Here is a 16,408-nt window from a genome sequence, read left to right as displayed (position 1 = left end):
TAATAAAAGTCCCGCTGCTCGTGAGGCGTGTGTTGATCAATCGCTCCAGCTCCTCGTTCAGCTCCCGCAACACTCGCTCCTGCTCAGCTTCTTACTACAGTAACATTAATAATCGCATCCACGAACATGACTTCTTCCAGACTCCAATCCCTATTCTTTTGCATCGTCCGTTGAGATGGAGACCACATGTCCCAAGTTTTCGCTCTAAAACTTGGCGTCATCAAACTACGCCTTTGTTTTGAATAGGCTTCTAGCGACCTCTAGCGGAAAAGAATATCACAAATTGTACCTTTAAGTGATAATATTGGTTAAACAAACTACAATACTTAATGTTTATTTGATCCATCTGACTGTGACATAACGCAAGATTTCGTTTTGCAGAGTCGATCATTAGAACCAATCACACACATTTTTGTTGGGCTAATGAATGTGATGGCCAATCAGAGGTGTTCAGATTAGTCATCGCTGAAATGAAGAGAGTTCAAATTTGAACATGGAATTTTATTCTTATTTTACATGGATACACAGAGGTTTCATGAAATGCCATGTCATGAGTATTTGCCTCAAAAGTCATGGAGTCATGGAAATATTGGTAAAAATGTGTATGAACCCTGTGTATATTAGACTATCTGTGTATGTTTACTCTGACTAACCCTGACTAACCCTAGGCAGAGTAATGCAAACCTCAAAGCTGATGACTAGTCAGCCTTGACTAAATGCCTAGACATTTAGTCAATTTATGTGGTTTACCACTTGAATGAAAATTTTCGTTGATTAATTGACAGCTGATTCCAGTTCCAGTTAACTGTGTAGTGTTTGCTCTGAGACCAAAAAACTAACATTTGTTATGGATAATTTGATCTCCAATTTAATATGTATATAAAAATAACATTTGTGGTCTACTGGTCTTATAAAATACATTTAACAAAAAGTTAAAATAAAATAAAACAGATATTATGACATGATTACACAAACAAAGCAAATCACAAACTAATGAAAAATGAAAGCAATCTAGTGATTACTACTGCACCTTTTGCAGTAGATGACAAGACGTTTCTAAAGTGATAAAAAATTGTTGTGAATTTTCTTCATTCACAATGAAGAAAAATTACATAATAAGGTTGATATAAGATTAATGTATTGATTCTTGGTTAATTTAGGTAATCTGTTGTTAAATCCATACTAAAATTCTTCAAAAGTGGCCAAGAATGATATATATATATATATATATATATATATATATATATATATATATATATATATATATATATATATATTGTCACTGTGTTCTTCATCATTTACAGGTTTGTTTTAGGAGTGCCAGCAATGAGGAGGAGGAGCCATCTTGACTTAAAACCACTCCCACTTCCCATCAGCTGCCAATCAGAATGCTTAACGTATGAATGTTCAACTGTATTTATGAACTGTATTAAACTGTATCATAATTAAAGAAAAGGGTATGAGTTTAAAGAATTTTGTACATTTGTACTTGAATTATGTGTAGATGTATATTTTCACTAAAGGTTGTATTGTACAAAAAGCCATAGAAATACCACTTGAATGCATATATAATGTTTTTATTGTTATTATTTTTCATCTGTACTGAATATGAAATGTGTATTTCTTTTTAAGCACAATATAAACACTCACTTTTATTTTGTAATGCTAACATCCTGTTAGCACAGCCTTTGTTTGTATGTTAGATGGCTGAACAGATTTGGTGCACTTGTTTTGTACAGTTGGGTAAGATAAATCAAGATAAAAAAAAGCAGTACAAATGATTTATTCATCATATCATTTCTAGTGGTCAATGGAAATGTTTTTTTTTTTCCGATTGCTAATATTGAAAGCAGGGTGGCTGATGGTCGAATGCTGATAAACAAACTGTATAGCCTACATATATAATGGGGTCCAAAAGTCAGAGAACACTTAAGTAAAGTGCTTACATATTACTTAATCTATACAACTTTTCAAATGATAAATTATCAGCTTAACAATTGAGTGTGTTGAATTGAAAAATTAACCTAAATTTCAGAATGTCATAGTATTCTTTGTTTTTTGTTGTTTTTGCTGTTTTTTATTTAATGATGGCAGTACTCGTGCTGAGCTGCATGAACTTTGTGTAAAACCTAATGATTTGAGAATGATCCAAAGTTTCTTGAGCTTCAATGGATTCAACATTGGGTTCAATGCAAAATGCTGGGTTAAAAATGGACAATCCCAGTAATTGGGTTGTTTCCGACAGTTGGGTTAAATGTTTGCCCAATGTTTTATTTGGGGGCAGTTTTATTTAACCCAACTACTGTTTAAAAAATACTATATGTCTGGCTTAAAATTAACCCAAAATCGGTTGGAAATGAACAATCAGACACATAATTACTAGAGGCAACAATAAGCAATTTAATAAATGTTCATTGTTTAAATATTACTCATTAAACTTATTAATAAATGTACGTTTATTAAACATATTAATACATGTTAATTTCCAACATATTTTGGGTTCATTTTAAGCAAGCAATACAGTAACTTTTACACAATAATTGAGTTTAATAAACTACTGGGTTTGTCCACAACCCAACTGCTTGGTTAAAACAACCAAATTGCTGGGTTTGTCCATTTCCAACCCAACCGCTGGGTTAAAACAACCCAATTGCTGGATTTGTCCATTTCCAACCCAACCGCTTGGTTAAAACAACCCAATTGCTGGGTTTGTCCATTTCCAACCCAACCGCTTGGTTAAAACAACCCAATTGCTGGGTTTGTCCATTTCTAACCCAACCGCTGGGTTAAAACAACCCAATTGCTGGATTTGTCCATTTCCAACCCAACCGCTTGGTTAAAACAACCCAATTGCTGGGTTTGTCCATATCCAACCCAACCGCTTGGTTAAAACAACCCAATTGCTGGGTTTGTCCATATCCAACCCAACCGCTTGGTTAAAACAACCCAATTGCTGGGTTTGTCCATTTCCAACCCAACCGCTTGGTTAAAACAATCCAATTGCTGGGTTTGTCCATTTCCAAGCCAACCGCTTGGTTAAAACAACCCAATTGCTGGGTTTGTCCATTTCCAAGCCAACCGCTTGGTTAAAACAACCCAATTGCTGGGTTTGTCCATTTCCAAGCCAACCGCTTGGTTAAAACAACCCAATTGCTGGGTTTGTCCATTTCCAAGCCAACCGCTTGGTTAAAACAAACCAATTGCTCGGTTTGTCCATTTCCAAGCCAACCGCTTGGTTAAAACAACCCAATTGCTGGGTTTGTCCATTTCCAACCCATCCGCTTGGTTAAAACAACCCAATTGCTGGGTTTGTCCATTTCCAAGACAACCGGTTGGTTAAAACAACCCAATTGCTGGGTTTGTCCATTTCCAAGCCAACCGCTTGGTTAAAACAACCCAAAACCCAATCCAATTGCTGGGTTTGTCCATTTCCAAGCCAACCGCTTGGTTAAAACAACCCAATTGCTGTTTGTCCATTTCCCACCCATCCGCTTGGTTAAAACAACCCAATTGCTGGGTTTGTCTATTTCCAACCCAACCGCTTGGTTAAAACAACCCAATTGCTGGGTTTGTCCATTTCCATCCCATCCGCTTGGTTAAAACAACCCAATTGCTGGGTTTGTCCATTTCCAACCCAACCGCTTGATTAAAACAACCCAATTGCTAGGTTTGTCCATTTCCAACCCAACCGCTTGGTTAAAACAACCCAGTTGCTGTCCATTTCCAACCCAACTGCTAGATTAAAACAACCCAATTGCTGGGTTTGTCCATTTCCAACCCAACATGGGTTTTTTAACCCAGCATTTTTTTTGAGTAAAGTCTTTAAAAATTTTGCTTATTTGATTAGTGGCCTAAATCATTTTAAGTCATAACTTTGACTAAAGCATTCTGTTTATTTCCAAGTTTAAGTTACACGTAGAATCCCAGAATTTCAGTGTGTCTTCAGACTTATGAACCCCATTGTATATGTAGATTTTTAAAACCCAAAGCTGTTGGTGGATTTTTTTTTTTTTATACTGACACAAGGAATCATTAACACTTATGTTAATGATAATGGGTGTGCCAATAGCTTGTGCCAATAGCCTCAAAACGACCAAATATCAGACGATCTGATCGATAGAAATATCAGTCAATCACTAGTCATGATAATTCCCCTATGCCTTTCATTGAATTCATGCAAATGTTATAAAATGCATGAAACAATCACAATCATCTTGAATCTCTGTGCATCAGGTGATTAATCCTGTTTCGGTCATGTGCATAAACAAGACGCAAACACATTTCTAATTTCACAAATGTTCTTATTTCTAAACTGCTCTGTGTGTTAAATACTATGACCTCCACATAGCTTTAAGATGAGAGGGAAACAGTTGGGCTTGTTGAGCAATGTTCATCTGAAATGGGTTTTTCGGTGGCAGATAATTGGTGCCGATATCTGGAGAGCAGGCTGGTTGATGTAATGTGGGTATATACATAAATGACTTAATGATGGCATATTACACTATATTTACTCAAAATACACATATGACTGAAAATAGAAAATGTTTATTATCGGTTTAAAAAGCTGTTGTCAGAATTTGGGCCCGAAATAAGGGAATGTTAATAATAACTAAGTGGCCGGTACTGATAATCTCAAAATTAGCCAAATATTGACTGATTAATCAATTTTGTTGACTGTTTGCTAATATCCATTCAGTTCAGCTTTCTGCCTCCGCTCACATTGTTACCTTTAGTGCCATTAGGTATCTTTACAGTGGTTCTAACCAAGCCAGTGTAAATGACCTAAATAAGCTTCATCTTTAAATTTGCTCAAAAGACGGCTCTTAAATGAGCTGTTGATTTTGCCTTAAGTGTCATATGTTCGGTTAATATTCCAAAAGGAGTATTGATTGATTTGTTAATGATAATCATATAATGTAATTAATGACTGTGCACCATGTCAAACCCATGCAATTTGTTTATTATACATGTGCACTTGTTTTTGTTGCTCTTTGTTTATTATTTAGTTTAACTTTTGGTATGCATATGGCATTATCACAATTTAGAGATGGGTATTAGTCACAAATTTATCATACTTAAATATGTAGAAAAATGGCAATGCCTTTATTCTTCCTATTACCCCCCGAATTCTCTTTATATACAACATTGTATTTTGTGTCTTTTTTTAATCTTTAAAATACTTTTGACATTGCTTAATATGCAGAAACAAAATGAATAATCCGTACATTGTTTTCGTCTCTCTGGCATGATCAAAACACTGCTCTGATTGAGCAACCAATAGCGTGAGTCTGGGGCGGGGCCAAGACATTATTCAGCACTGACAGTGAAGCTCAAACAGGAAATATTGTTTTACTTTTGACTGCTCCATCACCCATATTTGTTTATTTATAAGGATCTTTATGGTCCCTTTTGCAAAGCTGTGAACTTAAACTCTTAAACTTCTGTTATTCCCATATGTGTGCATGTTCTACTGTATTCATGGTTTTACAAGAGGAAGAGCACTCACTTTAGTTGACAATAAAATTATGAGTTGACATATGGCCATTAAAATGTACTTTTCATTCTCTTGTAAAAACATTATAAAAACAAAGAAGTTTGTTTTAACTTGTGAAGATTACACTGCCTTTTCCCTGTTTCCCCTCATGTGGTCACATCTTTCAAATATTATATATAATAATAAAAATAATAACATTGACAAATAATTCAATATGAAATTAAACTTACTTTTGACATTTTGTGGCTCAACCAAACACCAAAACAGGCCCATTTCTGTTTATTTGATGTGTTTGGCACTCTGTTAAGTTTGGAGACTATAATGTGTGACTAAAGAGTTTAATTTTAGACAGGCTGTTCAAAATATAAAGACTGAATCTAATGTACACAAACAAACATAACTGTATAGACTGTTCAGAATAACACCACTGGTAAAAATGATGAAAATTACATGATTTTATCTTAGACTTTCTCTGCTGTTCCTTCTCATTATTATTATTTTTTTTTTAAATTCTCTTACATTTTTTGTTGTTTCTCTCTTTTCAGCTGAGAGTAATCAAGTGCTATTGACTGCACACTTATATTTGAAATCATTTTTTAAAAATAATTGTATTCACTGATAAAGCATTTAGCATAAATGCATCAACTAGCTGCAAGCTTAATTTGCATGCTAACCGGTGCAAAACAATGACACTAACAGAACTCCTGTGCTGTAACATACCTGGCATCTGGAATTATTAAATGATACTCTGCCATTTGTATAAAACTTATCGGTCTTGTCCTTTGTATGTGTGATGGCTATAGTGTTGGGGAAAGTTCCTTTAAAAGTAATGCATTACAATATTGCGTTACTTCCTAATACAGTAACTAATTGCAATATTTTTTATGGAAAGTAATGCATTACATTACTTTTGTGTTACTTTTTCTCACCTGAGCTGGGCTTGTTTGTCTCTTTAATAAAAAAATAAAAAAAATCTATTTTTGGCCCTGTAAAGGCCCTTTCATACCAAACATGAAATGAATAAGGCTCAGGCTAAAGGAAATGCAAATTCATGCCAATACAATAGAGGTCAATAAATGCGGAAAAAGTAGCTTGCATTACTTATTTGAAAAAGTAACTCGTTTTGTTGTAAATTTAGAAGTAATATGTTACTTGTTACTTAAAAAAAAGTAATCTGATTACATAACTCAAGTTACTTGTAGTGCATTACCCTCAATACTGGAGATGGCTGTGGATGGTTTTCGAGGACAGGTGCTTTCTCAACATTAAATCAGCTGGTCTTGCTTAAAAAAATATTTTTCCAGAGTAACGTTTGTCTTTCTTTGAATTTCTGCAAAGGGTCATTTCAGATTAACCTTTTCATCCATACTCAAATTGTGGACAACACATGTAATCTTTGAATATTATGCAAGTTCCTGCTAAAATTAGATATCATTTTGGGTTACCTGAAAAAAAATGAGATGAGCAGGTTTTGGAAGAGCTGGGATTATTTATTTGAATATGTAACCATGTACTGCATCAAAACATATGTGGTTCAGGTATTAAAAGAAAAAGGGAAAAAATGGGAACTCAATGAAAAAGTCAAAAATGAAGACATGTTAGTTTCAAAGGGTGTTTTTCTACTAATTTTTTTTTTTTAAATAAATATATTCTATATTCTCTGAATATACAGTGGCCTCAAAACGTATTTGGATACTTGAGGCACAATAAAACATGTCTGAATGTCTTTCTTTTAGATAGCAAAATATCAAATAAATTCATTTATTTCAACTTAAAAACTTAAGTTTAGTTGCTGCCTTAAATTTTTAAGTATGAAAAAAAAATGGATGTACAAGTTATTTCAACTTAAATTATATTTACTTAAAAAAATAGTTTAATCTCGTATTGAAATGGCTTATTTTTATGAGCTTAAGTAATGTAAAACCATATGTTGCCATGACCTTTTTACAGTTAACATTACAAAAATTAAGTTAGTTTTGATTGCACATTTGGTTAGCAGACAGTCTGATATTTTGTCTCTAATTAACTTTCTAGATGACCTTAAGTGTTCAGATATGTTTTAGGGCCACTGTGTTCTCTGTATTTACATATTTGGAAAAGTATGTACAGTCAAGAGAAGGAAAACACATGGCATGAAGCAGTATACTGAGTTCTTAGGGAGTTGAGAAAAGGCTGGGAATTTCCCTCATATTTGCTGTCTTGGACTGGTTATGCAGGACCAATGACAGCACAGGTCTTCTGTCCTCTGGAGGTGTGTGTTTGAGAAGAGGGGTGAGATGAGGCTTCATTAGTGTTCTCAAACAGATCCTTCAGTTTTGGATGAAGTTCACCCCACACATCACCCATCTGTGGAATGAAAATACTCAGTTCACACAGTGTAAATACAAATAGTGTTGAACTGCTAAAATAATCAGTAAAAGAGTTGTTATTGAAAATTGGTACCTCTTTGTGCCCTTGTATTTGTGAGTGGACAAATGTCCCCAGTATTGAAGTTACAAGGGGCAGATGGGTGAAGACCATCTGTGTTTCTTGATGCAGACACAAAAGGGAGAAATAGCTCCTCATTTCCATGGTGATAATCGTGTTTTCCTGCTGTAGGAAGACAGAATTATAGTATTTAGTTCACCTGTCAGAGGTGTGGATTTTTTCTGCAGGTTACATTGTTAAGCCTGCAGGTGGCAACAAAGTGACCATCAAAGTAGCCACCTTTGAATCATTCACTCAAACGATTCATTCAAACGATGATTCACTACTGTGTGTGCTCGATGCTCAGCAGTTGATTTTGCTTTGGCTTTGTTTTATCTTTTTCCATTGACAGAGCAAAACTGGACAAAGTAATTGGAAGTATTTTGTCTAAAATGTAAGTTACTCAATATTAACGTCATGTTAATATATTTTTATACTTTTAAACTATTGTATAAAAGCATTATCACAATATCAGTTAAATTATTATAAGAAAGGATTAGGAAGAATCAATGACTTCTAAATAATTTCCTGCCATTTTGTAAGTAATCATGTAATCAATAAAAAAGTGTAGTTTGTCTGTTGGTGGTGCTATACTGTATGTGTTACCTGTGTGAGTCGAGACTCTGGCTGCTCAATGCTGCTGTGGTATTTTAAGTGTGTAGCCACAGGCCCACTGCGCTTTTCAAACGTTCTCTGATGCTCTAGTAACACACCGCTGTCATGTCGATCACACAAGTCCTACACAGACACGCACATGCAAATATATATACAAGGGAATGCCATTACAGTTGAATTGTTGAAGTGTAAAATGACCATCCTTTCACAGATATTGGTTTAATCATACATTAAAAAAGACAAAACTACTTTATTATTCCATCTTATTCCACCCTTTAACATCTGTTAAATACTATTTTGTGGCACAAATTGATATGAAAAGTTTTCTACGGACAGTACTCACTTTATACGACTGCAGCTGTTCGAGGAGAAGGTTCAGTTTCTCCACCACCTCATCCTCCTCTCTGCTGCCCTGGTGTATAAAAGGGGTTTGGAAATATTCAGTTTAATTTCTGTTCAACCAAATCAAACTGAAGAAACTGTAGTGAGAGTCATAATATTGTGGGTGTCATAATAACATTGAGGTGCTTGTTCAATGCAGATCATTTATCTGCATCATTTTACTTTTGTAGTGGTGTTTGTGATTAGACTAATGCTCAATAAAGATCTGATTTAGTACCTGGTGTGCAGCTTTGTCTGCGAGAAGACCGAATTCTCCTGACAGCTCTCCAAGTGACTTCCTCTGTGTTTTCCATGCTTTGCTCATCGTAGCGTTCATTGGCAGGTCTGGTGTGTCCGAGCCCAGTTCACTGTTGAAGAATCAAGTAATGACCTCTGACTCATCCACACACAGACTTTCATATTTTCCATATAACATATCAGGGTTATTATTGTTAACTAAAACCATTAATAACATTTACGTTACTTGAAATAAAATAACTGTTAATTGAAATAAAATAAACTATAAACATTTTAAATTTTAAACATTTTTAAATTTCAGCTAGTTCCCAAGACTCATTTTAATTTCATTTAACTTGAAGTAATAAAATAAATAAAATAAAAATTAATAAAAGCTATATAAACATTTGTATTACTAAAAACTTACTGAAAAAATACTAAAAATTACTTACAAAATTACTTAAATTATCTTAAATTAAAACAAAATAAAATGTTATAATAAAATAATTCAATAATATTAAATATAATATTATACTAGAATATTTTATTAATTATACTATATAATATATAACTATATAAAATAACACTGTATTATACCATCATTGAATATGTATCAGTCTATGATGTGTTAGAAACCACACCATGCACTTCCACAAAAAATAAAAATGATCTATACATTGATAGAAAAATAGACACTTCTTTTAAAAGTTTCTAATAAACGTTTAATTATAAATATTAAATTAATAATTTAATGTTAACAATAATATTCATATCAAGAGATGACAAACTTTGTGTATAGCTTTTGTAACATTTGATATTTTATGTATCACTACGTTTATTATTTTGATTATTATACTTTTTATTTAAATATTTCTATTATATATATAGAGAGAGAGAGAGAGAGAGAGAGAGAGAGAGAGAATTAATGACAATTTCTTAAGTCTTCAGTATAGTTCACCTCAGGTCTTTTCCAAACATGAGCAGATCTGTTGAGTTTTCTCGTGAGCGCTGAGCCATCCGCTCAGCTACATCTCTGAGTTTATTGAAACTGCTGTGGATACTTGCAATGACCTCTCGATTAGCAGCAGCCTTGCTCCGCATTTCCTCGGGTAGGTTCACCTTAAAAAATACAATATTCATTTTGTGTATTAATTTCCCTTTGGTTCTTTGATATATACCAACAGTGTTGGGCGTTACTCGTTACTAAGTAATAAATTACTGATGGAAAAGGCGTTCGCTTTGTTGCTGTTGTTGCAAAAATGACATACATATAAATAGGCCTGCATAGGAAGCAATTGACTTCCTCTCTCAAGATCCATAAAAGTACTAAAAACATATTTAAATCGGTTCATGTGAGTACAGTGGTTCAATATTATTATTATAAAGCGACGAGAATATTTTTGGAGAGCCAAAAAAACTAAATAACGACTTATTTAGTGATGGCCGATTTCAAAACACTGCTTCATGAAGCGGAGCACAAATGAATCAGTGTGTCGAATCTGCTGTTCGGAGTGCCAAAATTACGTGATTTCAGCCGTTGGCAGCTTGACACGCGATCTGAATCATGATTCGACACACTTATTCATTTGTGCTCCGAATCTTCATGAAGCAGCAGTGTTTTGAAATCGGCCATCACTAAATAAGTCGTTATTTTGTTTTTTTGGCGCTCCAAAAATATTCTCGTCACTTTATAATATTAATATTGAACCTCTGTACTCACATGAACCGATTTAAATATGTTTTTAGTACCTTTATGGATCTTGAGAGAGGAAATGTCATTGTTCCCTATGGAGGCCTCACGGAGCCATCGATTTCAACTAAAATATCTTAATTTGTGTTCCGAAGATTAACCAATGTTTTACGGGTGTGGAACGGCATGAGGGTAAGTAATAAATGACAGAATTTTCATTTTTGGGTGAACTAACCCTTTAAATATTTTGGTCAGTTCAAGAATAATTTATGCCATAATATTAATATTATTTATTTGAAATAATTAAAAGAGCAGTTTCATGTCTGTCCTTTTACTATTGTTCAACTGGTTGAGGCTGAAATGGAGAGGGGGGATTGAAGCGTAATTAGTACAGTAATCTAATTAGACTGTTGAAGATGTAATTCGTAGCTAGTAATAATTAATTACTTTTTTAGGGCAATTTCCCTATTGAAAAAAACAGCACATGCTGATTAGGTATGTTTTGTTGGTTTATAGTTGGTTTGAGCTGGTCCTTAGTTGGTCATGAGCTGGTTTAAGATGGTCCTGAGCTGGAGCTAGTTGCTTAGGACTAGTTTAGGACCAGCACGTGACCAGCTTAAACCAGCTGCCATGCTTCAAAATACACCAAACCAGCATGTGTTGGTTTTTTCAACAGGGTTACCCAACTCCGTATACCAAAACCATGATATTTTCGCGGAATGTCATTTTTTATTTAATTTCTTTGTTATTTTTACCCACCTTGCCATGCAACGCTATTTGGGAGGTCAGAAACTCATCACCTGTCTTTTTATATGCATCACGCATCTTGTTTTGAACATCCTGTAACATGAAAAAGGACGAAACGTCAAAGTATTCCTCCAAAAGTTGTATTAGTTTACTGCCATCTGCTGGTTTGCAGGACTTACTGCGCTGCTTGCTGACAGAAAGATGTTGACCAACTCATCTCCTGCTAGGACTGGATGTCTGATCACCAAGGTCATGAACCTTTGTAGACCACGGCGGCGACTGTCGTTAAACTCTCGGTCTGATACTGAGTTCAAAACTGAGAGTTCATGGGAGAGTTAGAAAAAAATAGAGAGTTTTAGTGGTATAATACTAATAATGAGGCTTCAGAAGCAAGTTCATTTAAGGACAGTTCAAATCTCACCCCCTTTAAGGATGCGTTTAGGGGGCAGAGGCGGGACCATCCTGTAGATGAACTTTTGCAGCAGCAGACCGTGGAACACCTCAAAATCATTGTATCTACGCTGAACCGGGATCTGGAAACACTATTTAAAAGAGATGGAATAGTTTAATATTTTTAGGGATATGTATGTGTTAGAGCTACACTATAAATTGTTAAAACACCCTTGCGATCTTATTCCAAAGTGACAGCGATTTGGCTAAGTCTATTAAACCTTTGACAAAGTAAGATCACAGCGAACATTCAAGTCTGCGTTGGTGCTGCCGCTGAGCTAGAGAGAGCATCTGTCATGTTTAGGTACGAAACAGCTTCACAAACCATCTTTTCAAACACACAGTATAGTAACATTATTACACCAGTAGTAATAATAGTAGTAAGTGGCTGTTAAAAAAAATGTAAGCCTATTTGTCATTGAATCATTAAGGAGATTCATTCAAAAACACTGATTCATCCAGTATTTATGAGTGAGTCATTGAATCATTCATTCAATTTTTAAAAAAAAATTATTCATTCAAATTAATTGAATATTTTTTAAATAGACTGCAGCAATTAACACTTTTCTCAAAAGTTCTAGTAAGTTACATGTTATTTGTTTAGTTGTCTATTCAGAATCGTGGGAGAATCGTGATCTATTTTAATACAAGATGCATCACTCGTATTGTTTTGAATAGGAGAAAGTGCAATGCGCAATATGACAGATTTTTTTTGTCCTGATTTGAGCATTTGGAAACAAAATCTTTGAGACAGTTGTTGTCAGATTTCATTGATGATTTCAAATGTGCCATTTAAAGGGTTAGTTAACCCGAAAATGAAAATTCTGTCATTTATTCAGGAAGCATTGGAGCATAAATGAATCAGTGTATCGAATCTGCTATTCGGAGCGCCAATGTCACTTGATTTCAGCCGTTGGCAGTTTGACATGCGATCTGAATCATGATTCGATACACTGATTCATTTGTGCTCCGATGCTTCATGAAGCAGTGTTTTGAAATCGGCCATCACTAAATAAGTTGTTATTTTGTTTTTTTTGGTGCTCCAAAAATATTCTCGGCGCTTTATAATATTAATATTGAACCACTGTACTCACATGAACCGATTTAAATATGTTTTTAGTACCTTTATGGATCTTGAGAGAGGAATTGTCCATTGCTCCCTATGGAGGCCTCACTGAGCCATTGGATTTCAACTAAAATATCTTAATTTGTGTTCTGAAGATTAACGAAGGACTTACGGGTGTGGAACAGCATGAGGGTGAGTAATAAATGACAGAATTTTCATTTTTGGGTGAACTAACCCTTTAAAGGTGCAATATGTAATATTTTCTTTCCGCTAGAGGCCTATTCAAAACAAAGCCGTAGCTTGATGACACCAAGTTTGAGCACGGAATCATAGGACATGTGGTCTTCACATCACAGCCGGTGGAAATAATCGGGATAGGACTCGGAAAGAAATCATGTTCATGGATGCGGTTATTAATGTAGTATGAAGCAAAGCAGGATCGAGTGTTGTGAGAGCTGAACGAGGTCTCTGGAGCGATTGCGCAACACACGCCTCACGAGCAGCGGGACTTTTATTATGACACAGTCGTCAGCGCTGCTTCCACTTCTCCGGTCATGAGTATGAGGTAACGCAGCTCTGTTTATCATATTAGATACATTTAAGTGTGTTGAAAATGATGTTAAAATGTTACTCTGTGCGTTTGCTTGGCAGCTGCTGTGAGACACTGTTGCACACTGCAGTAAGCTAGATCGATTTTAGAATAAATTAAATGCTGGATGGCTTGTGTTTATAAATGGCATGCGATTCATTTTAAAATGTATTGTATGATGGAGAAAATTCTGTATTACTGTTACTAAAAATAAAGCTGCATCTGATAATGCTATGTTAGCTACTTCACAAAATAGTGTTTTTCTCAGAGGCATTTTCTCTGCTTGAAAAATCAAGAAAATTAGATTTAAACAATGAGACTAAACGTGTTGAGCTATATAACAATAATTAGTTTTCTGTCTATAAATATTAAAACAGTTGTTCCCTTGTCTATTAAAACATGTAATATATTAAAGCGTCTTTGGTGTTTCCATGGTTTCTACAAACCGAGGATAATGCGGGTATGACGCCATTGTCAGGCCTTGGTTAAAATTGTAAATTTCTCACGATTTACAAATAGTTGGAAACATTTGGGATGTTGTAAGTACTCAAGTGAACAAAATTTATAACACTGGCCTAGTGGTTTTTGGATATTTTACTGCAAAATTCTTACATATTGCACCTTTAATCAAAAGCTTGGCAAACAGCTTTGGTGAATTTGATGTTTCCCCATTCAAAGAGATAGGAGCTGCACTTCAAAGATGGCCGCGTTTCAAAGATGGCCTCTGAGTAAAATGACTTGTCTTAAAGGGACTTTGTTTTAAACAACAAAAACTAATCATGATTCTCAATTTATCCAGAATCATTCAGCACTAGTGTGTGTATGTAAGTATATCAATAATGTACTTTAATGCTTAAAATATTATAAATACAAATTTAGTTTACCTTGCTAACAATACGGTACTCCACATGTTTGAGGAAGGCCAGTCCTTTCTTTCGGGGCTCTATCTCCACCAGCACACTGTCCCCCAGCTCTTTTAGTGATAGCCCATCCACCAGGGGGCTTTGTTGACCCAGATGCATTTTCTTTGAACTTGACAAGAAACACACAAAAGGTCCAGTTAACATAATTGTTGAAAAGCTCTATAGAAAATTTTAATGGCACAACATTTTAATAGCCTGACATCAACTTGTTTGTATGTGTTTGCATTGTTTTATTATAACATTCAAAATCTACCATTCATAATGTTGTTATTAATCTTAGTTAATGTTAATTTCAACATTTACTAATACATTTTAAGATTAAAACTTGAATCTGTTAACATTAGTTGATGCACTGTGAGCCAACATGAACACAAACACTTTTTATTAACTAACATTAACAAAGGTTAATAAATGCGGTAATTCATGTTAGTTAATGCATTAACATAATGTTAACAAATGAGACCTTATTGTAAAATGTTACCATTATTTCAAATAAATGCTTTTGTACTTTATTCATCAAAGAATCCTGAAATCAAATGTTTCACAGTTTTCACAAAAATATTACGCAGAAATAATAAAAAAAGTTGCACCAAATCAGCATATTATAGCGGATCATGTGACACTGAAGACTGCTTTTCTGAATTCAGCTTTGCCATCAATAAATAACATTAAAATATATTAAAACAGAAATCAGTTATTTTAAATGGTGACAATATGTCACAAAATTATTGTTTTTACTGTATGTTTGATATCTGTTATTTACTATAGCCAGTTTTTACTCTGTAGATGAGAGGATGATTTTGCTTTTGAATTAATTGTGGTTGATTAACTGGAAATGCAATATCCATTTTGTATTATATAATACTCATGCAAATTACAAAAAAAAAAAAAAAAACATACAGGGAATATTGTGATGGATTTAGAATCATCCCCAATATGATTTAAGTGAAGCGTTTTAATCTTCTGTAGAACAAAGTGACCTATTTCACATCAGATAACACCAGCTATGCTTCAAACGAGTGTCCATGACTATTTTTCGTGTAAATAACAGTGGGATGGTTTATATTCATTGTGCATAAGGCTTGCTAGGAACATATAAATGCATGAGTTGTGTTTTGTCATTCAGCCTCTATTAAAATGAATTATTTTCTATTTTAATTACGAATGATTCTGTGTTTATTCTACATAGGCATCTTAAATGTAAATACAATCTTTATGCTGTCTGTCCGTCTCTCACGTCTTGGTGTGTTCTTAGGGTCTGTAAGCTCTTTGCGAAAATTGGATTTGTTACCTTGTCACTGGGGCAATGGGTGATTTCAGGCGATCCTCAAGAGCAATGCACTGACCAGCCAAATAAAGACGAAAACTTGCTATTATAATTCACGTATAGCTGTGACACATTAACATTGTTTTAAACACTGTCATATAATACAAAAAGGCAGGCTGCCACTTCTCTTGAACGTTCACAGCAATGAAATCAAATACCTTGAAATATAAACAGTTCTTTACACTGTTGATTTCAAAAAGTGTCTCCAATGAAACAGTAATTCTAAGAAGCAATATCATTTAAAATACATTTCTAATACTTTATCTTTAGTATTTTTTTTGTTGACATGAATGCACATGTAAAACAATATTCTTCATCAAATGCACAAGCTCACATGAAAATGTTATAGTTTTAAATTTTAAATGTAATGGTTTTAAAATATTTCCTCATTACTTACCAGATTGCTGATGTGTATGAAGTTGG

General features: G+C 34.3%; 2 protein-coding genes across 3 annotated transcripts in view; one reads left to right on the top strand and one right to left on the bottom strand.

Annotated features, from left to right (window-relative positions):
* The window catches only part of grk4 (G protein-coupled receptor kinase 4), a 41,793-nt gene extending 35,452 nt beyond the window's left edge, over positions 1 to 6,341 (top strand). For both annotated transcript variants that reach the window (XM_067405364.1, XM_067405363.1), the window contains exon 16: positions 1,305 to 6,341. In XM_067405364.1, the coding sequence (XP_067261465.1) occupies positions 1,305 to 1,349 (45 nt within the window). In that variant the 3' untranslated portion in view covers positions 1,350 to 6,341. The remainder of the gene's footprint in view (positions 1 to 1,304) is intronic.
* A 1,314-nt stretch (positions 6,342 to 7,655) lies between these two features.
* On the bottom strand, positions 7,656 to 14,757 carry snx8b (sorting nexin 8b). The gene is made up of 10 exons (XM_067404888.1): positions 14,620 to 14,757; positions 12,052 to 12,172; positions 11,810 to 11,946; positions 11,643 to 11,723; positions 10,152 to 10,312; positions 9,195 to 9,324; positions 8,919 to 8,987; positions 8,567 to 8,698; positions 7,937 to 8,086; positions 7,656 to 7,840 (listed from the first exon to the last, which is right to left on the bottom strand). The coding sequence occupies exons 1-10, from the start codon at positions 14,755 to 14,757 to the stop codon at positions 7,703 to 7,705; spliced, it is 1,257 nt and encodes a 418-aa protein (XP_067260989.1). The 3' UTR covers positions 7,656 to 7,702.
* Positions 14,758 to 16,408: the final 1,651 nt, after the last annotated feature.

This window comes from Chanodichthys erythropterus, chromosome 12, assembly GCF_024489055.1.
Source record: "Chanodichthys erythropterus isolate Z2021 chromosome 12, ASM2448905v1, whole genome shotgun sequence".
Taxonomy (NCBI): Eukaryota; Metazoa; Chordata; class Actinopteri; order Cypriniformes; family Xenocyprididae; genus Chanodichthys; species Chanodichthys erythropterus.
The sequence above is the reverse complement of the archived record's forward strand: the minus strand, read 5'-3'. Positions and strand labels throughout refer to the sequence as shown.